Source organism: Mustela erminea, chromosome 18 (assembly GCF_009829155.1).
Source record: "Mustela erminea isolate mMusErm1 chromosome 18, mMusErm1.Pri, whole genome shotgun sequence".
In the NCBI taxonomy this organism is placed as follows: Eukaryota; Metazoa; Chordata; class Mammalia; order Carnivora; family Mustelidae; genus Mustela; species Mustela erminea.
The window spans coordinates 2,988,810-3,012,205 of NC_045631.1; the positions used below are offsets into that span (position 1 = coordinate 2,988,810).

The window sequence follows — 23,396 nt, forward strand, 5'->3', positions numbered from 1 at the left end:
ACCCCCCCAATACAGAGAAAGTTCAAGTTTTTGCATGATTCCATCCACGAAGATTACCATGGACCCTTTGACATACAGATTTCTAGACCTCAAAAAATTTTAAAAACGTGTGGCAGTAAAATATACATAAAATTTAGCTTAGGTCCACAGTTCAGGGATACCAAGTGCGTTCACGTTGTTGGACACCCATCATCGCCCTCCGGTTCTAGAACTCTTATCGTCTTGCAAAACTGAAACTCTGTCCCCACTAAATACTGCGTCCCAACTCTCCTTTTCCCTAGCTTCTGAAAACCACCATTCTGCTTTCTGTTTCTGAGTTTGGTGACTTTAGACACCTCATATAGGTAGAATCACATGGTATTTGTCCTTTCATGGCTGGCTTGTTTCACTCAGCATAAAGGTCTCAGGGTTCATCCCTGTTGTCACAATTGCCTTCCTTTTTAAGGCTGAACACGATTCTGTTGTGTGAAGAGACCGCGTTCTGTTCCACCGTCTGCACGTGGGTTGAACACTTGAATTGTCTCTACCTTCTGGCTATTACGACCCTGAGTTCAGCAATATCTGTGTGAGCCCCTGCTCTCAGTTTGTTTGAGTGTATGTCCACAAGTGGAATTGCCGGGATCATATGGCAATTCTATTTTTAATTTTTTGTGGAATTGTCTTACTTCGTACATAGCGACTGTGTCATTTGACAACCCTATGGTAGTGTGCGAGGGGTCTGATTTCTCTACATTCTTGCTGACACTTGTTACTTTCTGTGTTTCTGATCGCAGCCATCCTGATGGGTGTGCCCTGGTATCTTACTGCAATTTTAACCTGCATTTTCCTAGTAATCAGTGGCATGGAACGTCATTCTATGAGGCTTATTGGCCATTTGTATACTTCTTTGGAGAAACGTCTAATCGAGTCCTTCATGCATTTTTCAATCGAGTTGTTTGTTGTTGTTGAGTTGTAGGAGTTCTTTATATATTCTGGAGAGCAACTGGACCTTTCAAACAAATATTTCTTATGTAAAACTCTGTCATTTAACCCTTTTTTACTTGATAATATCATTTGAGTATCATCTCTGGTTAATTTATAAATATCTCCCTTGTCTTTCCTTTTTAAAAGATTTTATTTACTTATATATTTAAGAGAGAGAGAGTACTTGTGTGTGTAAGAGCACAGTGGGAGGAAGAACAGAGGGAGAGGGAGAAGCGGGCTCCCCTCTGAGCAGGGGGCCTGACACAGGGCTTGATCCCAGGACCCCAGGATTGTGGCCTGAGCCAGAGGTAGATGCTTTGCCACCCGGGTATCCTTACCTTGTCTTTCTTAACAGCTGGGTAGTATTTCAGTGTATAGGTATACAGAATTTATACATAGTGATGTATAAATACCTACTGATGGGTGTTTAGGCTGTTTTCAACATATTGCTATAATAAACAATGCTCCAGTGAACATCACTGAATGCACGTCTTTGCATACTAGCCCTATTATTTCCTTAGTGTAAATCCTTACAAGTTTATTGCTGGGTGAAAAGTTATACACCTGTTTACAGTCTTGGTACTTTTGTCTAAATTCCTTCAGTAAGTATCATACTTTTTATGTGTTTCAAATTTCACATCCTCTTTTATTAAAGCAATACAGAGCAACACAATGAAAAATACCAATTCCCCATCCCACCTTCCCACTTCCAAGTTTTCTTTACCAGACACAAACACTTTTAATTATTTTAGTTGTTTCTAAAGTGACTGGATGGCTGTTTTTTTTTTTTTTTTTTCCTATTTTAGTCATGATCTATTGACTTTTTATGAAAAGGAAGGATACATCACCCTATCTATAGTAATGCCCCTCCCATCTTCCTGGTCCTTCCTGATAACAAATTTTGCTTAAATCAGTGTTCATGTTTGTGTTACAAAAGTATGTTGAGCTGTAACTATGTAAGTATTGCTCTCTGAGCTCTCCACTTTACTATTATTCTTTCCTTCCTTTTGTCTAATTTTTTCCCCCGGAGTTGATGGTTGCCTCAGGTTTTCATTTTCTTAGCTTTCACCCACATATCACTGTTTCCTCTCCAACAGGGCTTTTAAATTTCTCTCAATAGGCTCAGACACATCAGATGATTTCCCAGTTCCGATCTTTATTTCAACTGTATATTTTATTTTATTTTTAAAAAGATTTTATTTATTTATTTGACAGATCACAAGGCAGAGAGGCAGGCAGAGAGGGGGGAAGTGAGCTCCCTGCTGAGCAGAGAGCCCGATGCGGGGCTCGATTCCAGGATCCTGAGATCATGACCTGAGCCAAAGGCAGAGGCTTTAACCCACTGAGCCACCCAGGCACCCCTAAATGTTCATTTTTATGATCAAGAACTAGACGCTGATTGGAGGCTCTGGAGGGGGCAGGCGGAGGGTCTTGCTGGCTGTTGGGCTTCTCTGTGACTACTCCAGATCCGGCCAGTGGTTGGGAGACTCTCTAGATCCAGTTGGGTTCCGCTGAGAAAAACTCTCTGATCTCCTGGCTGGAGGGTACACGTCAGGCTGTAAGCATTCTGGGAGGCTATCAGGAGCAGGAAGGTAGGATCTCTTCATTCCATACACAGCCTTTGAAGGATCTGCCCTCCCTCCATTACCCTTCTTTTTGTAGTGTGGTGACTTAGCCTTGTCCTCTGGGGTGGCCCAGTGTGCCCTAGTCTGGAGCTTTTCTAAACATCCTCCTCCTGCTGGGGTGGGAGAGAGGTAAATACCTTGGCTTGTCATTTGCCTGAGCTATGAAGTCAGCCTCTAAAATGCTTTGTAAACATAGGGTAGTTTCAACAGATCTTCCTGTGTGTGGTCCCGCCCCGTCCCGCCTTCCGTCGCAGCCAGCACCTCCGGCTGGGGAGCCCTCTGGTCTGCGGGTGGAGACGCCGCGCTGCTTGCGTCTGGGGGACACTGAGTCTCCCTTCCAGCCTTCTCTGATCACCCCATCAGCAGCCACTCAGCGATCTACTGTCCATTTTACAAGATTCTGTTGACATCTCATGTCATCATTGTCTTTCCTGCACTCTGTCCTCCTGGAGTTCTGCCTTTTAGAATTTTTTTTTTTTTTTAAGATTTTATTTATTTATTTGACAGACAGAGATCACAGGCAGGCAGAGAGGCAGGCAGAGAGAGAGGAGGAAGCAGGCTCCTCGCTGAGCGGAGAGCCTGATGCGGGGGCTCGATCCCAGGACCCTGAGATCATGACCAGAGCCGAAGGCAGAGGCTTAACCCACGCCCCGTCTTTTTTTTTTGGTCCCGTCTTTTTAGTGGTGTTTCAAGAGGAAGTGAGGATACAAGTACTCAACCCATCATGGTAGCTGCCGTGGTTGTCACGCCGGCCCTCTGACCAGCGTGGTACAAACGCACTGACTTCCTCATACCTCTCATAGCACCGAGCAGCATCATTTATTTTAAACGTAGCTAATCTGATAGACAAGTTGTACGGCATTGTATTCTAATTGACATGTTCAAAACTCATTAAGGATACGGCCGAATATCTTCCTACATGTTTATGGGCCATTTTTTGTCTTTTTCTGCAAACAACTTATTTTTATCCATTGTTCATTTTTTTTTAAAAGATTTTTATTTATTTATTTGATAGACAGAGATCACAAGTAGGCAGAGAGGCAGGCAGAGAGAGAGGGGAAAGCAGGTTCCCCGCTGAGCAGAGAGCCCGATGTGGGGCTCGATCCCAGGACCCTGAGATCATGACCTGAACTGAAGGCAGAGGTTTAAACCACTGAGCCACCCAGGCGCCCCCCATTGTTCATTTTTTTTTTTTAAAGATTTTATTTTTTTTTTATTTATTTGACAGACAAATCATAAGTAGGCAGAGAGGCGGGCAGAGAGAAAGGAGGAAGCAGGCTCCCCGCCGAGTGGAGAGCCGAATGCGGGGCTCGATCCCAGGACCCTGGGATCATGACCTGAGCCAAAGGCAGAGGCTTTAAACCACTGAGCCACCCAGGTGCCCCCCATTGTTCATTTTTTGAGCGGGGTAGGAAAAGTGCTACATTGGGATATGTGGCCAGCTCCTCAACGAGGCATAGGGTCGATCTTTTATTTTCTTGTATATTCAGTCTCAGAGCACAGGCTTCAGAGAACAGTGGATCTTAATGACTATGTCCACATTTTTGCATGATTTTTTATTCCCTCCCTTGGATTAAGAAAATAATCTGTAGGGGTGCCTAGGTGGCTCAGTTAATTAAGCGTCCGACTTTTGATCTCAGCTCAGGTCTTGATCTCAGGGCAATAATAATGCCCTGATCTCAAGGCAATAAATTTAAGCAGCTCTATGCTGGGTGTGGAGCTTACTTAAAAAAGAAAAAGAAAAGAAAAAAAGAAAGTAATCTTTGTTCACCGCAGCACGTTTGGAAGACACAAACAAGCAGAAAAAAGAAAATATAAATCACCTTTTCAAACGTTACGTACCTGTGACAATAAGAGTCATTTTAATTTGTATTCGTGCTTTCGACTTACTAATCATAGTTCATCCTCCTATTATTAGACACTGTTGTATGACATCATTATTCGTGGTAACGTGGTATTCCGTTGCGTGGCTATGCGATCATTTATTGAGGCCGTACCCTACTGACCGACATCTTGGTTCTTTTGGATTAAAATCTTCATTAGCAAGTTCCCCTCCCGATCAGGACCCCATGTAACCTTGTTTCCACTCTGTTAATCTGTTTAGCAATCTCTTTTTTGGGGGAGGGGAAAGGACAAAAGTCACACTTTAATCCTTTTCTGGTTAAATTGTTACTAATGCAAAAACAGACTCTCAGAAATGTTCTAGCACTTTCTGTCTTTCTTTTCCCCCTCTGTGGTTTGGAGGAAGATGGAGAAAGGTCATTCGGGGGTTCTCCCTAGATTCCTCCACGGCTTTCAACCCCGGGTGGAAAGGATGGAGGGCCAGAGCACCAGGGCGGAGGGATGTTTGTAAAGAGGAGGAAACAGAAGCGGATCGGGCAGGCGTCCGAAGAAGTTACCCCAGAAATACTAGCTTAAGTGCAAAAATCAGAAAGAATGAACTGTCCCTGAGTTTACCATTGACTGGGTGTCCTCTGCAGGAGTACCCACTCAGGGGGATTTCTAAGTTCCCTTGTGTCTTCCAAGGCGCTCTGAACACAGACTTTGTCACCCCTGCCTTGTGACCCGGATAAGCTGCTTGACTTCTCTGAGACTCGTTTTTCTCATCTGTAAAGTGGGGACACGAAGAGCTACTTCATAGTGTTGTCATGAACGGGTGTTTGGCAAGCACTTACCTGAGCCCTGACCCACACTAAGCATCCAATAAATGAAAGCTATTTTTATTGCGTGCCGATTGTTATGTAAGACGAGGATAATGATAGCATCCCACACCGTGTGCATGGAAAAGGACTCTGCCTTCTCAAAAGTGGTTTTCAAAGCTCAGCCTGCAGCTGGGACAGATGCCAAGGAGAGCCCAGTACAAAGTCACCACTGGCCACTGACCTTCCCTTTTGGTTCATTCTTCCCTGGGGCTTGGACGCTGTCCAGATGCGGGCCAAGTAAACATGCGACGTTTTAACACAGATAAGTGGGAGGCATGAGTGTAGGTCCGAAGGGGGAAGCAATAGGAAACACCACTTTCTAAATATAAAATATCTGTGAGCATAGCAGAGGGGACCTGAGCATCAGCTGGTTCGAGTGGCCGGTGCAGGGATGTCGGGAAGAGACACTGACATGCTGTCAAGTTGTGCCCAGTGAGGACGGAGCCGGGGCTGCAGTTTTGCTCTTTGCTGCTGTGCATTTTTGGCCAAATTACCCTCTTCTGTAAAACCAGCAGGCTGGATTCTATTTTTGTCCCCCAAATGCTGGCCTTGGTACTCCCGGAGGCATGCAGAGTGATGTTACCCGGGACAGGCATGGACAGTTGCCATCTTAGTAGTTACAGATTTACTTGATGAAATATTAGGAAAACTAAAACTGGTGGTTCATTCCAGAAGTTCATGGATATGATCGTTTAGGATGAGGCTAATGAAGGATGTAAGTCTATTTAAAAAAAAAAAAAAGAGCAAACCAATTCAGGGGCGCCTGGGTGGCTTAGGTGGTCGAGCGTCCAACTCTTGATCCTGGCTCAGGTCTGGATCTCAGGGTCATGAGTTCGAGCCCCGGCTTGGGCTCCACACTGGGCGTGGAGCCTGCTTCAGAAAAAGGGAGGGAGTCAATTTAAAGAAAAGCTCAAAGATGATAAGGAGAAGTGACAAATATTGTGACGAGGGTAGAATGAGCACATCAGATATGGTAGGCAGAATGATAAGCCCTGGAAGATGTCCACACCGTAACCCCCAGAGCCGTGAGCGTGTCCTCTTATGTGGCAAAAATGGCTTTGCAGAGGTGGATCAGGCTTTTTTTTTTTTTTTTTTTAAATTTATTTGACAGAGATCACAAGTAGGCAGAGAGAGAGAGGGAGGAAGCAGCCTCCCTGCTGAGCGGAGAGCCCTATGTGGGGCTCGATCCCAGGACCCTGGGATCACGACCTGAGCCAAAGGCAGAGGCTTTAACCCTCTGAGCCACCCAGGCACCCCTGGTTAAGGCTTTTGAAATGGAAGATTATTCTGGGATATCAGGGTGGGCTTCATGTATGGAAAGGGTCCTCCTGAGAGGAAGGCGGGGGTCAAAGTTAGACCAAGCCATCTGACACCAGAAGGGCTGGTGGACAGAGGCGGCTGCGAGCTAGGAGCCCCTGGAAGGGGCAAGGAGCCTCCTGCAGGAACCAGCCCTGCCAACACCTTGGCTGGGTTCCTATGAGTCTCATTTCGGACACCTGACCTCTAGAACCTGAGGAGGATACCCTGGTGTTGTTTTAAGCCACTCAGGATGTGGTGATGTGCTACAGCGGCCCCAGCAGACGAACACGCGGGATTTTAGATACCCTTGGAAGTGGTCCATTCTGCAAGTTCAAGGCCTCCCCAGGACAGAGCAAAGCAAGCTCTGCCAGGGTGAGACGGTCCTCCATCACCCGCCCTCACCAACCCACTGAGGAGGGGCCTGACCTTCCCATGACTGTAGGGCAAGCTGGCCCCAGAAAGGCAGGGACCTCAGCTCTCCTCGAAAGGGTGCTCGGCACCCAGAGGGCAGGACCAGTCCAGACTCACAGGAGCTGCTAACAAGCTGCTCTTTTTACAGAGGAAGAAAAGGAGATGCAGAGAGGAGAAGTGATGGGCAAAATCTCCTGTTGATGGGGCCCAATGTGGCCAGGAAGAAATTCCTAAGGTGGTGGGAGGGAAGGGCTCCCCGGGGCAGAGGCTGACTGCGCCCTCACACCAGGGTGGGGAGCCCTGAGAAGGGGCGTAGCTCTGGCTGGGGGTGGAGGGTGGGTCTTGCCTCCCTTTGATCACCTCGTCAGTGTGTCTGGGCCTCCTGCTCTCACAGGGCTGCCTTTAATATCTTTCTATCATGGTCTTCACAACTGTGCTGCCAACACAGGACTTTTGGAAAATCGTTGAAACAGCAACAGGCTTGGAGAAAGGGCTTTCCTGCTCCCCTTCCCCTCACTCCTCCCTGGTGTTCTGCCACTGGCACTTAAATCAAGGCCTGCTCCCCTCCAAAGGGACACGTATTTCCTTTGTATGGAAGGGGCATTTCTACTGTGATTGACATGACCCCTGGGCTGTTTTTCGTTTCTGCAATTTAGCCTTTTACGAGTCAAAATTGGCCTCCGTGGAACATACAGTCCTAGAAAAAGCCCAATCCGATTTCGAGCAGAAATTGTTTCTCATGCACAGCCCACAAACCCCTCCTCTGTCATTTTCCAAGTGGACATTGGGACCCATGCTGTATTTATGTAGAAATTGACAAAGGCTTGTGGGCAATTTCCTCCAAGATCCCGCGGACTCGGGCTAGGTTGTAAGCCCCTGTTAGGTTATGATTATAAATGGTCAGGGTAGGGCGCCCCTTCCTGAATCAATGGTCTCCACATGTGTGACACCCCCCCACCATCCCGCCGAAAAGCAATCCCCATTTTCCAGGTTAGCTATAGTTGACGTCCAAGGTAGTGGCACCCAGCCTCCTACCCCCACCTCCTTGCTGTTCTCTTTGGAACGCTTTTGATTAGGAGCGAGCTGACGATGACATGTGTGTTAGTCACCTTGTAATTTTAAAATTTGTCAGCAGCTGCTGCTTGCTCATTCTGTTTCATTGGAGAGGTCTTTACTGGAGTTTGAATGATAAAAGTGATTTGATGAAAGGAAGGAAAAAGAGGGGCACCGGGTGGCTCAGAGGGTTAAGCATCCGACTCTTGATTGGCTCCGGTTGTGATCTCGGTGTCATGAGATCGAGACCCGCAAAGGGCTCCACGCTCAGCAAGGGGTCTGCGTGAGCTCTGTCTCCCTCTCCCTCTGCCCCTCCTGCCGCTGGTGCTTGCGCTCTCTTTCAAATAAATAAATAAAATCTTTTAAAAATATTTTCAAAAGAGGAAGGAGCAGCTGAGAGCCAGGGAAATATCTCAGAACTTAACAAACATTCAACACAAGGCATTTGTTCATGCTCCATGTCCGGTGTTGCCCTCTGTGCCCCCCAAAATACGAAATATTGAAACGTCTTGGCCTCTTTGTTTCTTCTCAGTACTTAACACTACTGGACAGGCTAATGTTTCCTTCTTTTCTGTTTCCTTTCTTCTCTGTGAGCTCGTGTCATTAACTGCTCTGTTCCTGGAGCCTAGAACAGGGCGGGCACTCACTCTAGGCGATTTGTTGAATGCCTGCATGAATGGTCGTTCAGTCCTGTACGTCTGGTAATAGAAATTTGCCTGAAATTACCCGATACGCCCAGCGCAGCTCGGAAGAAACGCTCCATCTCTTTCCAGCCTTGTCATTTCATCAGAAGGGTTTGGGGGTGAGCAAAACCGGTATCACCCTGTCTCCGTGAAGGTATGGAGCAGATCTTGCTTTGGTCTGGGGACAGTCACGCTGTTGATGTAGGTATGATGGCAACAGCCCGTGAGGTTGCCAGGTGTTAACCAAGCCAACAATTAATAGTGTGGAGCCTTCCTTTCCTGGGGAGGCGGCTGTCACTCCGGGGCGTGGGTAGTGACACAGGGGCTGGCTGGGAGCCAGGGCTGACAGGGAAGACAGAAGCTTGGGGGAGTGGAGGCTTTGAAGCCAGGAACACCACGAGGCTGCAGATAGTTCCAGAACGGGAGGAAGCCCACAGCTGAGGTGGGTTGCTGGGGAGGAAATTGAGGCAACTCCAAGATTCATGGGAGTGTGGCTGGGTGTCAGTTTCCATTAATAGGGAGTGGGCAAAGGCTGAGCAAAGAGTCTTAAGCCTCAGTTTAGCCCCCAGATAAGGACAAGGTGGGGTCCTTTCCTCCCAGGTATGAGAGCAGCACTCTGACAGGGAGGCCTGTGATGGCTTCAGCTTGACTTGTCCTCGTTCTCGCCTGTGAGCTACACCCGAGTCCTGCCATAGAAGGATCCGGAAGCTGGCAGCGTTCTCAGACAGACACAGCAGGAAGGGAAGGGACAGCAAGGAGGTCTGGACCCTTCTGGGTCATATACCCAGCTCCTGGCTTTCTGTTGACTTACAGACCTCTGGAGTTTGGGGAAGGAGGGGATAGAGAATCTGACAGGAGAGTGGGGTTTAGAAGGCATCGAATAGCTTTGAGCAGTTTGCTGCACTCGGTTTGATCGAGGAGCTGCTGAGCAGGCATCACAGACATCGAATGGAGCTCACCATCTCTTTGGGGTGGCGCTGGGTTACCCCTGCTCGGCTGTTCACGGCTGTCTGGCTCAGGGGTCGGGGACCAAGCAGCAGGGGGAATTTTTTAAAATATAATTTTTATTTTCTTATTAACATATAGTGTATTATACTGGGAGTGTTTTGAAATCAGATGCGAACTGGCTACCATTCTTTATCTTAGAAGGGGGGAATTTATCATCTGGTTGGAGGCTGGGCATTTTGTAGACCACACAGCAAGCCCTTTATCCAACTGATTTATCGAATGCCCACTCTATGCCCGGCACTGTGATGGGAAGTAGGATGAGCTTCTCTATGTGAGACACTGGCACGTATTATCATGTTCTTAATTTCACATCTCTCTTGCATTTTACATAGCAGCCTTTATCATAAGAGTCCTGACAATTTTATGGAGGAAGACAGTCGCTCCCGTGACAAAGCCTGATACTCAGGGAAAACTCTTGCCATATCTTATCCTCTTGCTCTGGGCAGATTCCTTCCTTCCTTCCTTTCTTTTTTTTTTTTTTATTTGAAAGATTTTATTTATTTATTTGACAGAAAGAGATCACAAGTAGGCAGAGAGGCAGGCAGAGAGAGAGGAGGAAACAGGCTTTCTGCCAAGCAGAGAGCCCTATGCAGGGCTTGATCCCAGGACCTGAGATCATGACCCGAGCCAAAGTCAGAGGCTTTAACCCACTAAGCCACCCAGGCGCCCCCCTTCCTTCCTTTCTAAGATTTTATTTATTTAATCGACAGACAGAGAGCACAAGCAGGCCAGGCAGGGAGGGAGAAGCTGGCTCTCCACTGAGCAGGGAGCCCGATGTGGGGCTCGATCCCAGGACCCTGGGATCACGACCTGAGCCGAAGGCAGCCGCTTAAACCACTGAGCCATCCAGGTGTCTCTCTGGGCAGGTTTCTTCCTAGCATCTATCATGATTGGACAGAAAGACATTTATTTGTCTATTGGCTTATTATCAGTCTTCCCCATTAGAAGATAAGCTCTATGGGGGTGGGGTGCTGTGACTGTGACGCACTTGAATCCCCAAGTTCAAGAATGGTGCCTAGAACTTAGCGAGCGCTAAACTCACAGCTGGAGAATGAAAGACTTCGTTCTCTCTAGAAAACCACTTCTCACCTCAAGGTCCCAGAGCATAATTTTATCCCTGCCAAGCATAATTTTTAAATAAAAATTCCTATTTTTATTATAACTATTCTTTTTTATTTATCAAAAAATGTTATTTATTAGAGAGAGAGCACACAAGCAGGGGGAGGAGCAGAAGCAGATCCCCCGCTGAACAGGGAGGCCGACGCGGGGCTCGATCCCAGGACCCTGGGATCATGACCTGAGCCAAAGGCAGAGGCATTAACCCACTGAGCCACCCAGGTGCCCCTGAAACACGTTTAACTAACTTTTTGCTAAAGATCTGTTGCTGAGGAATAGTGGGACAGTCAATATTATCCCAGTGCTCAGTGAGATTTGGTTCCTTTGTGGGGAGCCCAGACACCTCCAGAACCAAAAGGCCATGTTCAGTAAGTCTCCTGTGAACTATTTGGGGTTCTGCTTGAACTCAGAGGAAGGAACACTCATTTGGGGGCATTAGGTATCGGGAAGGCTTCCTGGAGGAGGTAGCATATGAATGAGATTTCCAAAGGCAGAGAGGAAGGTGGGTTAGCCGGGCTCAGGGAGCAGGTGTGGGAGTCAGTAAGAGGCCCAGAGATGAAGGGAACTATGTGGGGGACACAGTGGAAGGTCTGGCCGGACCCAGATTGGTGAACTGTAGGAAGTAGACTGTGGAAATGTGTTGGAGTTGCTTTGGGAGGGCCTTGAATGCTAGGTTTTGTAGTTTGTACGTTATCACAAAGGCAACAACAGGATGCCGAAACAACTTTTGGAGCAAGTGATGCTCTGTACACAGAGGGATTTTGGAAAGGTTATCCTGATGGTGGTGTGGTCTGCTGGGCTGGGACAGGGAGGAAATGAAGGGAAAGAAGTTCGGAAAGGGAGGGAGAGAGAGATAGGAGACTGTGAACTAGGGTGATCCAGGAGGAAAATACTAGGAAAATGGATTTGAGAGAGTTTATAATGGGCGGGTCTCTTGGGTTCGGTGACCTTCTAGAGTGAAATGAAAGCTGGGGGAAGGAGATAATTAAGGGTGACTTGAGGAGGCTTTTGTGCCTTAGTAACTAGGGGAATGACAGCATCTTTGTCAGAAACACGAAGTCATTTTGGAAATTTCAACTGGGGTAAAAGGAGGATTTGTTTGGGGTTCACACATGAGAGGTGGTGGGACCCCTGGTGGAGGTATCCAGCAAGACTCTAGTGATCAGCCAGCCTTTGGGAGTCCCTTGGCCAGCCTGGGTACAGGAGATCTATGCCCCTAGAGATGGGCAGAAAATACCAGCCACAAAAGATGCAAGGCTGAATCAAACCTTTGCTTATCAGGTCTCTGCTCGCCTGTTTCAACAGAGGGTTTCATGGGCCCCACATCCCCTTGGAGTTTTCGAGGCAGGCCTGTGTGCACCGTGTCACCTTCCATGTGTGATGTGGCTGGAGTCTACGTTCTTATTAGCTTGCGCTTACATTAGTGTCCAGACTTCTCGTAAGGCAGCTGGTCAACCCCGACCTCCCAGTGGAGACTGGCCTCTGTTTCCCAAGTCTCTGTGAGTTACTGCCAGGAAAGGTGGGATGCTTATGCCTGCTCTCAGGGACTATGATATTGACCTGCTTTGGCTAGATCCATTCCTCATGGAAGCAGAGGATGTAGCAACCTCTTTCATCTTTGTTAAATTCCCAAAGCCGATTTTGCAACTTTTGTTTCCCTTAGAGGCTGCTTTCAGGTCTCACTTCCACTTAACTCCCCCATATGGGCAGGGGAGTGGGGCAAAGGCTGTTCACTGTTACTTGGGAGAAAGCACAACAGTGCAGAGGAAGGAGATCAGGGGGCTTTGCTATTATTAACAGCCTTGCCAGGCAAAGCCCATTCATTGAGATGGGGCCAATGCATGGAGTCCAGACTGGGTAGGGGGAGTGGTGGGGCCTGGAAGATGACGCCAGCATTTTGTGCAGGGCTTGCCCTGCCATTAGGTGACTCAGTGTTATTTCCCAGGACTTCAGCCAGGAGGCGGGGACAAGAGTTGCAGACTTTGTTTTTTCCTTTGGGCTGGGACTGCTGGGTCTTGGCAGGAGGTCCACAGGAAGACCTCCCTGCCTAATTACCTCTTTGTCTGTGATCTCATCTAACAGAGCACAGCTTCCTGCCGGGGAAGCAGAGCCCCAGATCCGGAAAGAGCTTCTGCAGTGTCCCCCAGGTCACTGGGCTTGGACAAAGACCTGCTTGGGTTAAAATTCCAGCTCCTTGGGGCCTCGGTTTTGTAAAAGTGTATTACTCGAGGTAATAATTGTGGCCTCACAAGCTGCTTGTGAGGACTGAGGGAGGTAATTTATTTAATGCACTTAGCATGGTGCTCTAGCCTCCAAATATTGTTAATATTAATTAAATTAAATAAAATTATTAATAGACACCCTGAGTGAAAGTATAGTAGTGGTGAATATCGTGGTTTCTGGAATTAAACCATCCAGACTAGCTGGATTTGGATCTTGAGTCCACTTTTTTCTAGTTGACTGACCTTGGGCAACATTATTTTGCTGACTCAGTTTCCTCACTGGTGAAATGGGAATTTTAACAGCACCGATTTCCCAGGGTCCTTTCGTGGATTAAATTATGCAAACCGAGCATTTCTCGTAATTGCCAGTGCCTACAGATGGCACAACAAAAGGGCACTTCTCTTACTGTCATTATCATGATCTTTTCAACCCTTTCAGAGTCTAGCTCAAGGTGCCATCCTTCCCGCAATTCCAATTTTTATTGATTTGGACACCTATTACAATTCATTTTGCATTGTTCCCACATAGGTCTATTTCCTCAAAAACGTGACTGAACCTCCCAACCTCACCTTGCTTTCACCTTGAAGCCTGTCTTTCACGTGATTATCGCGTCCAAAACCCCCACAGACCCAATCCCGAGAGCCCTGACATCAGGGGTAATTACACGGCACATTGTGCACTCAAAGTTCCCAGAGTTGTTTTTTGAAAGAGCTCCGTTCTAGCTTCCGCTTCCCAAGCCGTTGCTCAGCCTCATCTCTCCCCTTTCTGAGCTGAGCACCCCTCGGCCCTCTTCCCTCCCAAGTCACCTAGGAGGCCAGGCTTCAGGGGCCCCAGGGCGATACACCCCCAAATAAATGTACGCTCAGATATGCAGAACACGTAAGTGGATGTTACTTGTATTCCTCCCAGCGAATCCATTCATTCCGACCAACAAGTATTTGAGCGCCCACTTAGTGTGCCAGCTCCCGGGTGGGAACGAGAAAGACCTGGGGGGGAGTCCTGCTCTCCGGGCACTTACAGTCTGCGGGGGAAGACAAGTCCCGGCACACAGTGCCCGCCGGAGGGAGAGCGCAAACAGCACGCAGATCCCCGTGGGAGTGACGAGGGGGACGGGGATACCCCTGTTACTCTGCAGGGTGCTCGGGGGTGTGCTACGGGGTGAGATCAGACCCGAGAGTCACGCTACGAACGGGCGCCCGGACACACGGACACTCGAAGGACCTCGGTGGCTGAAACACGCGGAGGCCAGAGGGTATCACCCCGAAACCCCCTCCTTGGGGCGTCACTTCCCGTACCCGCACAGATGTTTTGGGGGAGCCGCGACGACTGAGGGCGCCTGCGCAGAGGCCGCCGCCAGCCTGACGTCAGCGCGCCGGGCCCGGCCCGCCCCCTCCCCCCGCGTGACGCCATCCCCGCCGCAGCCCCGCCCCGGCCGCGCGCGCGCTCGCGCGCATGCTCCGGGCCCCGCCCCCGTGCGTCACAGAATGGCCTCGGACACCGAGGCGGCCCCTGACGTGTCGGGGAGGAGCCGGGCGCCGAGGTGCGCGGAGTGGAGCTCTGGGCTGCGGAGGGGAGCCGAACCGAGTGGCTGGGCGGGCCTGGCCAGGCCAGCGGAGCGGAGACGTCGGTCGAGCGGCGGCGAACATGCGCTTTTGACACATTGAAGGTGAGCGGGCGGTGCGGGGCCGCTCCCGAGGGGGCCGGGCCGGGTGGCGGCGCCGAGGCCTGTCCCCGGGGGAGCCCGCTGCGCCCGCGGGCCGGGTCGGGCCCGGGCTCTGGGGGCGGCCGGCCCCGGGCGACTGTTCCAACCGCTCTAACTGCCCCCCCAACCCCTGCCCGCCCCGGTCCGAGGTGTGGCCCAGCGAGGGGGTGGCCGGGCCGCCGGGGCGAGGGGTGGGCGGACGCAGGCCGGGACGTGGCACCGCGGGCCGGGGCGCTGGTGGCCGCGGCGCGCCCAGCCCTCCCCCGCCTCCCCCCGAGCGCCCTCGGCGGGCAGGGCTGTCGGCCGGCTCGGATTCCCAGCTCCCGGGGTCTCTCCGCGCTGGGGGCGGCAGCGGCCCACGTCGGGCTTCGGTGGCATCCCCGTGACTCCCCGTCCCTCCTGGAGTTCGCAGAAGTGTCCCCAGACGGGTTCGGGTTGCCTGTCTGCTCGCCTTTTTTTTTTCCCCCTTCCTTTTTTTTTTTTTTTTTTTTTGGCTGGTAAGCAACGAAGTCACCTTTTAAGTTTTGCCGAGGCAGTGCGGGTTCCTTCGGTGTTGATAATTACATTCTAATTCGGCAGCGCCTTGACGCATTTCAGAACGCTGCTTGCTGTCTCGGGAGCCTCATCTCCCTGGGTGGTGCCTGATTCTGTTACCTCCATTGGACGGATGGGGAAGTTGAGCCCAGGTCGGGTGGGTGGAAGGAGGAAGTGATCTACGCCGTAGTTTGGATTTTCCCAGTTGGTGAATGGCTTCGTTTGGATCAGAATTTACGGCTCTAGCCTCGACGTTAAGGGGTGTGTGTGTGTGTGTGTGTGTGTGATTTTTATACCCTATTCAGCTAGAAAGCACAGCAGAAAATTTGGCTTGCCGAAAATACGCCAGAAGCTAGTAGGGAGAAGATGCATTCGAGTATTTTTGAGCAGACGTACTCAGGATAAGAACTGCTAGTGGGGCGGGGGCGGAGGTGGGGGGAATGACTGGGTGGCTCAGACAGTTAAGTGTCTGCATTTGGCTCAGGTCGTGATGACAGAGTCCTGGAATCGAATCCTGCATTGGGCTTCCTGCTTATCGGAGACTCTGCTTCTCCCTCTCCCTCTGCCACTCCCCCTGCTTGTGCTCTCTCTCTCAAATAAACATCTAGAACAAAAAAATCAAAAAACTGATACTGGGTCGTTAAGAAAATCGTTCTCTGTCTGAAACGTTCATGGGTCGCTGGCTAATTGTTCTGTCTGATGAACTGTGTTGCTCTTAATCCACTTCTGAAATAGGGTAATGGCTTTGCTAAATCGTGCAGCACTAAGTCATGGGTTGAAGAGAAGTAAAGGGGAGAGGAGGAAGATAGCTCTTCTGAACTTTTTTTCCTAAGATTTTATTTATTTATTTGACAGAGACCCCAAGTAGGCAGAGAGGCAGGCAGAGAGAGAAGGGGAAGCAGGTTCTCTGCTGAGCAGAGAGCCTGATGCGGGGCTCTCCTGAGACCCTGGGATCGTGACCTGAGCTGAAGGCAGAGGCTTTAACCCACTGAGCCATCCAGGTGCCCCGGGAGATTGTATTTATGATCAGCTTTGAAAAGGAAAGAATTCTGTAAATGTCACCTTTGGGAGAAGTAGATTTTGTTCAAAGGCACATATCACCTACAGTGAGTTCCAGAAGAACTCTCTCAGTCTCATTAGTCGATACTACAACTTCTGATAGGATGGCAATATCATAGGCGATGGATATATATATATTTTTTACCATTGCACAAAAAGTAGCTTCTGGGTAAGTGTAGCATTTTGCACAGGCTATTTTACACCCAAATGAGTTGATTTGTCAGTTGCTGACCATCTGAAGGTCACGTACAGTGTGATAATGCCACTACTTTTGAGATCCATCCTCCCATCTGTATGAGACATGGGATGGAGGGAATGTTTGGGTAGCAGGGGAGAGTACATAATTATCTGCTTTTATTTCAGCCTCATAAGATTATCGATGTATCATTAAAGCTTTTTAAAGAAAATTTTGAGCAGTGAATTTTTCCATATTGGCTAACTTTCTGTAGCCTTAGTATCTCCAGTTACATAGTTTCAAATAACGCAGTGAACACATCCTCCCACTGTAACCCGAAGCAAACTGAACAGACTGTCTTTACAGGCTGGAGAAGGTCTTTTGAATATCTGCAGCGGTGGCAAATTTTGGTCATTTGCAAAAATTCTGATTTTTGGAAAGGGTATTCCTTTTTAATTATTATTTTAAGATTATTTATGTATTTGACACAGAGAGATCACAAGCAGGCAGAGGGAGGGGAAAGCAGGCTTCTTACTGAGCAGGGAGCCCCATGCGGGGCTCCATCCCTGGACCCTGAGATCATGACCTGGGTGGAAGGCAGAGCTTTAACCCATGGAACCACCCAGGCACCTGTGGAAAGGGTATTTCTGATGAATAAAATCAGAGTGATAAAGTGGGATAAAGCAGTCAGGAAGCAGTAAGAATGAGGTGTGACCACAAAGAAATAACTTTTTTTTTCCCCCCATTTTTAATTTTGTTCTTCAGGGCTGTTCCAAAAGAGGTTTTAAAAAGTATTTTCAGGAATGGTGGTATCACAGGACTATGTGCAGTCCTATTTAAGAGATTCACTGCTGAACTATTTTTTTTCACAATTTAATAGAATTTATGCTGCATACACTATGTGTCAGGCTCTGTACTAAGTCCTTTACAAATACTTATTCCCCTAATCTTTTCCCTAATCTTCATAACAGCCCTATTTTAATTATTATCCCCATTGGGCAGGTGAGGAAGAGGGGGGCACGGAGTGGTTGAGTAACCTGCCCAAGGTCATCCAGCTAGTGAATAGAGGAGTCTGGCTCCAGGGTCTGGGCTCTCCACTGCTATGCTGTGTTGCTTCTACCCCTTGTTTCTAGGCTGAATGTCTTTAATTGGTTTCTTCTGGAAAAGATGGTCATTTTAGTAAAAGGTTTCAGTTGTAAATTATACTGTTTACAAGACCAATAAACAGGTTGTAAAAGTAGCCTGTTAATTGGAGAAATTGGCGACAACATTCGGTTTGCGTAAGATTCAGCAAGAAAATAGGAGATGCACGTGTGAAATAAAAACACACATTAAAGTGGTTTTGCTGCTGTTACTTGGCACCGAACTAAGGAGTTGGATAGGCAGGACACAAGAAATGGAGTTAGATACTGAAAAAGCTTCGCAGGAAACTGTTTATAACCCAAGTCATCAGGGAATGCCAATGGCAATGTTGATGATTGTGTTAAGAATGTGGCCCCATTTAAGCAACAAAAATCAGGAATAAATGGATACTTTATAGGACACCCAGAAGTGTAAACAGATAGATTCCGTGGGGAACACAACTTAGAGTGGCCTCACCCAGAAAAGTTTCACATTGGGCATGTGAATGATAAGCTGGAGGCAGTCCTGCTACAGATTGTTTGTTTGTAGAAGGATTGGCTCCATGTTAAATCCATTCAAATAAATATTAGGTGCAAGGACGGCATCTGATAGTCATTATGAACTTCCGTAAGGACTCTGGGCCATGGACCACACGACCCCCCACAAGCAGTTGCTGCCTACTAACAGGAAGAGTCCTGAAAACTTCAAAAGTATCCTACCTGTGAAGAAAATGTTGAAATACCGAAGAGGCACCAGTCACCTAATTCCAGAAAGGCATACATGTCACCTAGACAAGGTGCAAAGCATGACAGCGACATCCCTGTGGGACCAAGATGGCTGCCAGGTGACTGTAAGCTACAAAGTAATATATAATCAGCAAATTAAGAATTTCATTTTTAAGTAATCTCTATCCCTAACAGGGGCTTGAACTCAACACCCTGAGATCGACAATCACACAGCCTCCTGACTGAGCCAGCCAGGTGTCCCCCTTGTGCTTTCATCACAAGCTCACATGGATCCTGCTTCCCAGGCTGCCAGTGACACGGGACTCCTCGTTTCCCCTGGAGCCACCCATGTAGCTGAGCGGGGGCCGGGCTTCATCTGGGGCTTTCTCTTCCTCCCGGTCCTGAGTCGGAGCCGCTGTTCCTTGCACCCGGTGCTGCCCGGGCGTGGTTTTCTCCGCCTTCTGTAACTGTCTCAGGAAGTGTGTGGGAGGTCATCCTCCTGAGTTCTTGCAGGAGAAAAAAATTCTCTCATAGTCTGGATTACCTGTTTCCGCTCAGTTCAGTAGCTCCTAGGATTTTCTTGTGTTCCTGGGTCTTCTCATTTGTCTGGTGCTTCTTGGTTGTCCATTTCTATTAGAGACCGAAGGGCTGGACGGTGATTATTTTAGATAGCAAGTGTGTGGCTGTGGCTCCCAGGCTCTGCCCAGCGAGTCCCCTCTAGCCCCGTTCTTTGGGGCGGAGCCTTTTTGGAGCTTATACGAGGCTGTGGACGTGGCCTGGTGTGCGTCAGACTGGCCATGTCTAGCAGGCAGTGGTGGGTCTTACAGACCTGATGGAGTACGTGGTGGTGCCCCGTGAGGCAGAAATAAACTGCTCACAAGTGTTTTTTTGCTTCCACTATTCCCGAAATAGGAATTTGGGTCTTCATAAAGGAAAGCAGTACTTTAGAAAGTAGAGAGGGACTAAGGAGAGGAAGGGTGTAAGTCATTTCAAACATTTGTTGAATTTCTCCCATGTTCCGTTTAATAAATCACTGGTTCTGCCCTCAAGGAACCAGCTGGAGAGATTTCCCTTTCATTTAAAAAAAAAAAATATTTCTTATTTGAGGGAAAGTAAGTAGCAACGAACTTTGCTTCTTGTGTGCCTATGATCTTCGTAACATTTTACAAAGCCATAATTTATTGGAGTGTGTATCAGCATCTGAGTATCATCAATGAACTGCTCATCGATACATGGTTGCCAGTGTTTGATACGTGGTTGCCAGTGTTGGAAGGATGAGTGGAAGACCTGTACCCATGAGGTTCTTCAGGGCTGGATTCATAGATATCAGATGGATTTCAATTTTGGGAAAGACCTTACAGAGAGCATTCAAGGGACACACTGATTGTTCCCTCACCTTGAGGTGCCGCTTCGTGCAGTGATTGTGTCTTGATCTGGATTGTTAATATGCAGTCTGCCCGTTCCTTCCACGAGATGGGAAGCAGGAGTCCTCAAGAGTTGTTGAAACCACGGGGTGATACCTTCAGGGTTTTGGATATTCTTTTGAAGTACAAATACTTCTGTTCCTCACTAACCCCTTTCTACAAACTGTGGCTATAAATAAGATCACCCCTATAGCCGGGGACATGGAGTGCGAATGGGGATCTCTGATGAAGGGGTAGGATTGTAAAATTGATCCGTAATATTTACTAGTCACTGTGCAGACTTGAAGAGACCTGTCATCTGCTCCAGACTCTCATGAGAGGAGAAAACGGAGACCTTGAGGGGTCAAGCGGACGGCTTAAGGAGTTGAATGGCAGGATCGGAACCCGAGAGCCCAGTCCGGGCAGGCCTCCCCCTCTGTGAGGTTTCCATTTTCATGTGCTGTGGGCCCTGAGCTCATGTCCCAAGAGTGGAGTGGTCCAGCCAGGGGGGTGCCAGTGGAGGGCTGACGGCGCTGGAGGAGGCCCGCCTGGGGTGCTAGGTACTCCTCCAGTACCTCACCTGACATGTAGCAGTAGATGAGTAAATGCTCGGAAGTACTCGTACTTCTCTGTGCCAGGTGTTAACGCCTGGTGCCATGAGGTGCACAAAGTGTGGTCAAGAACCCATCTCTCTCTTTTCTTTCTTTTTTTTTTTTTTTAAAGCTTTTTATTTTATTTATTTATTTATTTATTTTTAAAGATTTCATTTATTTGACAGACAGAAATGACAAGTAGGCAGAGAGGCAGGCAGAGAGAGAGGGGGAAGCAGGCTCCCCGCTGAGCAGAGAGCCCGATGTGGGGCTTGATCCCAGGACCCTGAGATCATGACCCGAGCCAAAGACTAAGGCTTAACCCACTGAGCCACCCGGGCACCCCAAGAATCCATCTCTTTTCAGAGAACTCAGACGGCTTGGTAGTTTCGAGTAATTGGAAGATCGGCGAAGATGCCGAAAGTCAGAGAAGGTGGTGTGGTCCGGAAAGATGTGGCTGCAACAGAACACGCCGGTCAGCCTCCAGCTAAGTGTGTTGAGTTACGCGTTTATATCACTCAGCGAGACATCACTCTGGTACCTCTTGGCACACTCACCCTGAAGCGGGAGTTTCTGGTCTGTGACTTCTTGCTCAGCCTGTATGAGTAGCTTGTGCTGTGTGAACTCTGGTTTTCTCTTAATTTACTTTTAAAGCCGCTCGTTAGTTCTTGCTGCCGAGTGTGCATTAGGTGGATTTAATTTTGGTCTCGTTTAGCTGATGTCACTGAACATCTATTGTGCAGACCTGGCCCTTGGTCCAAATAAGAATGATACACAGCCTGATGGGGACACAGGTTTCAGCAAGTGCTTTACCATGTGCTAAGTCTCGCCAGGAAAGCAAGTGTGGGGTATGCTGTAAGCAAGAGCGTGGCAGATTTCAGTGCTGTCTGAGGGCAAGAAAGGCTTTCTGGAAAAGATGACAGCTAGGTTTTCAAGGACACATAGGAGCTTTCCAAATGCACTAGGAAGGGAGAGGCCTTCTAGTCGGAGGAAACAGCCAGACCTGAAACAGAATGTCATGTTCAGACCGTTTTGATCAATGTTGCTGGAATACAAAGTGGGATGTGTGGGAAGGGGGTTGTAGGAGGGAGTGCAGGCATTTTGCTCCAGGTATGAATGTAGAGTGAGCCCAGTGTCCGTGGCAGTTCATTTTCTGGCCAGCCAGCCAGTCGGGGTTTTTAGGCGGTCAGTCCAAATGTAACATCACAGATACTCCACACCCCCCCCCACCCCCCATACTTTGGGAGAGCAACCAAGATGAGAGAGCTTTAAAGTTGGGGATGAGTGAGCTCGTGGAGGAAGCTTTGGACTTCAGATAATTAAGTTTTTAGAACTGTAATAATAGTGAATTACTGAGAATGTGGTCCCTGACTTGCTAGTGCATCACCAGGCGCAGGCTCTGCTAGGTCTCCTGAAGCGGTTGTGTGGCAGGGAGGGATGTGCAGGGGGAGCGTCAGCTCGGACAGTGACCTTGTTTCTGTCATCTGATTCCTGAAAGACCGGCTGCTGGGGCCCGGGGTAGGGGATGGTCCTGTGGGGCCAGTTCACTGGGAGCTGGTGCCTCTACCCAGAGTGTCCCACGTGCCTTTCCACCCGACCACACTGCGGATCTCCTGTCCTGATGTCGTCCGTGGGCCTGGTGGGCCCTGAGGTTGGGGCAGTAAAGTGATTTATGTGTCTGACTTAGAGTCGTTATTCGCTCTCAGAACCTGTCGTGTTTACTTCCCTCCAGAATGCTGATTTAATGTCCCAGGTTTTAGACTTTTAGATTCCTGTGTTCTCTCTTTGGAAATTTTTTCTTACTTCGTAGGATTTCATTTTTAACAGCTGTCATTTATTGACTGGTTGATTGTAAGCTCTCTGTGCAGTGCAGGGCTTGACATGCCCCGGAGGTCAAGGGCTGCTGCCTCTGCCGCCCAAGAGCCAGGTGCCCCTGTTCTCTGTTTAACGTCAAAGGTTGTCTTTGATATTTCACAGGCTTTCTTGATCATGGATGGTGAAGATATACCAGATTTTTCAAGTTTAAAGGAGGAAACTGCTTACTGGAAGGAACTTTCCTTGAAGTATAAACAAAGGTAATATTGGAAAGCATCCTGAAAATAGGGGGAGGGCATTTAGAATATACCATTTCTAGCCAATGGATTTTATTTATTTATTTATTTATTTAAGCATAAAGCTGAATTTAGAGTTTCAGATTTAGTTTTGGGATTCTGAAAATAGTCATAGCATTGCTGTATTTAAATAGTATGAAAATGCCATAAATCTTTATTACTCAAATTACTGTTATTATTTTAAGAAATATTTTATTTATTTATCTGGCAGATGGAGATCACAAGTAGGCAGTGAGGCAGGTACAGAGAGAGAGAAAGGAGGAAGCAGGCCCCTTGCCGAGCAGAGAGCCTGATGCAGGACTCTATCCCAGGACCCTGAGATCATAACCTGAACCGAAGGCAGAGGCTTTATCCCACTGAGCCAGCCAGGCGCCCCTATCACTCAAATTATTAAAACAATAAGAAAACTTCACGTTTGTGATTTCTTTTGGCTGTTAACCTCCTTTTGTGCTTACTGCGTTTGGCCATCCTGGGCCTGCTGTGTCTGCCCTGATTCCGCCGCCTTGTGCGGTCTTTGGAGATGCCAGTGGGCTGTGTGGGGCACTCACGGCAGAGTCTAATTCTCTCCAGGCAAGCATTGTCAGTGTCGGGAGCCAGCAGAGCTGGGAAGGGGGCGAGAAGAGTTTCAGGGGTATGGAGCATTTTATAAAGTCTCACTTATTTTTTTTTTTTCTTTTTCAAAGATTTTATTTATTTATTTGACAGAGAGATCACAAGTAGGCAGGGAGGCAGGCAGAGAGAGAGGAGGAAGCAGGCTCCCTGCTGAGCAGAGATCCTGATGCGGGACTCGATCAGGACCCTGGGATCATGACCCGAGCCGAAGGCAGCGGCTTAACCCACTGAGCCACCCAGGCGCCCCAAAGTCTCACTTATTTTAATTAGTTGGGGAAGC

At 48.5% G+C, this 23,396-nt stretch overlaps 1 protein-coding gene across 8 annotated transcripts in view; it reads left to right on the forward strand.

The window, feature by feature from the left end:
* Positions 1-23,396, forward strand: part of NDEL1 (nudE neurodevelopment protein 1 like 1) — a 50,673-nt gene that overhangs the window by 735 nt on the left and 26,542 nt on the right. For 3 of the 8 annotated variants that reach the window (XM_032320754.1, XM_032320755.1, XM_032320753.1), the window contains exons 1-2: positions 18,266-18,519; positions 22,371-22,468. In XM_032320754.1, the coding sequence (XP_032176645.1) occupies positions 18,319-18,519; positions 22,371-22,468 (299 nt within the window). In that variant the 5' untranslated portion in view covers positions 18,266-18,318. Of the gene's footprint in view, positions 1-14,545; positions 14,750-18,265; positions 18,520-20,759; positions 20,885-22,370; positions 22,469-23,396 lie in introns of those variants that run through there. The other 5 variants (XM_032320756.1, XM_032320757.1, XM_032320759.1 and 2 more) reach the window with 5 other exon arrangements.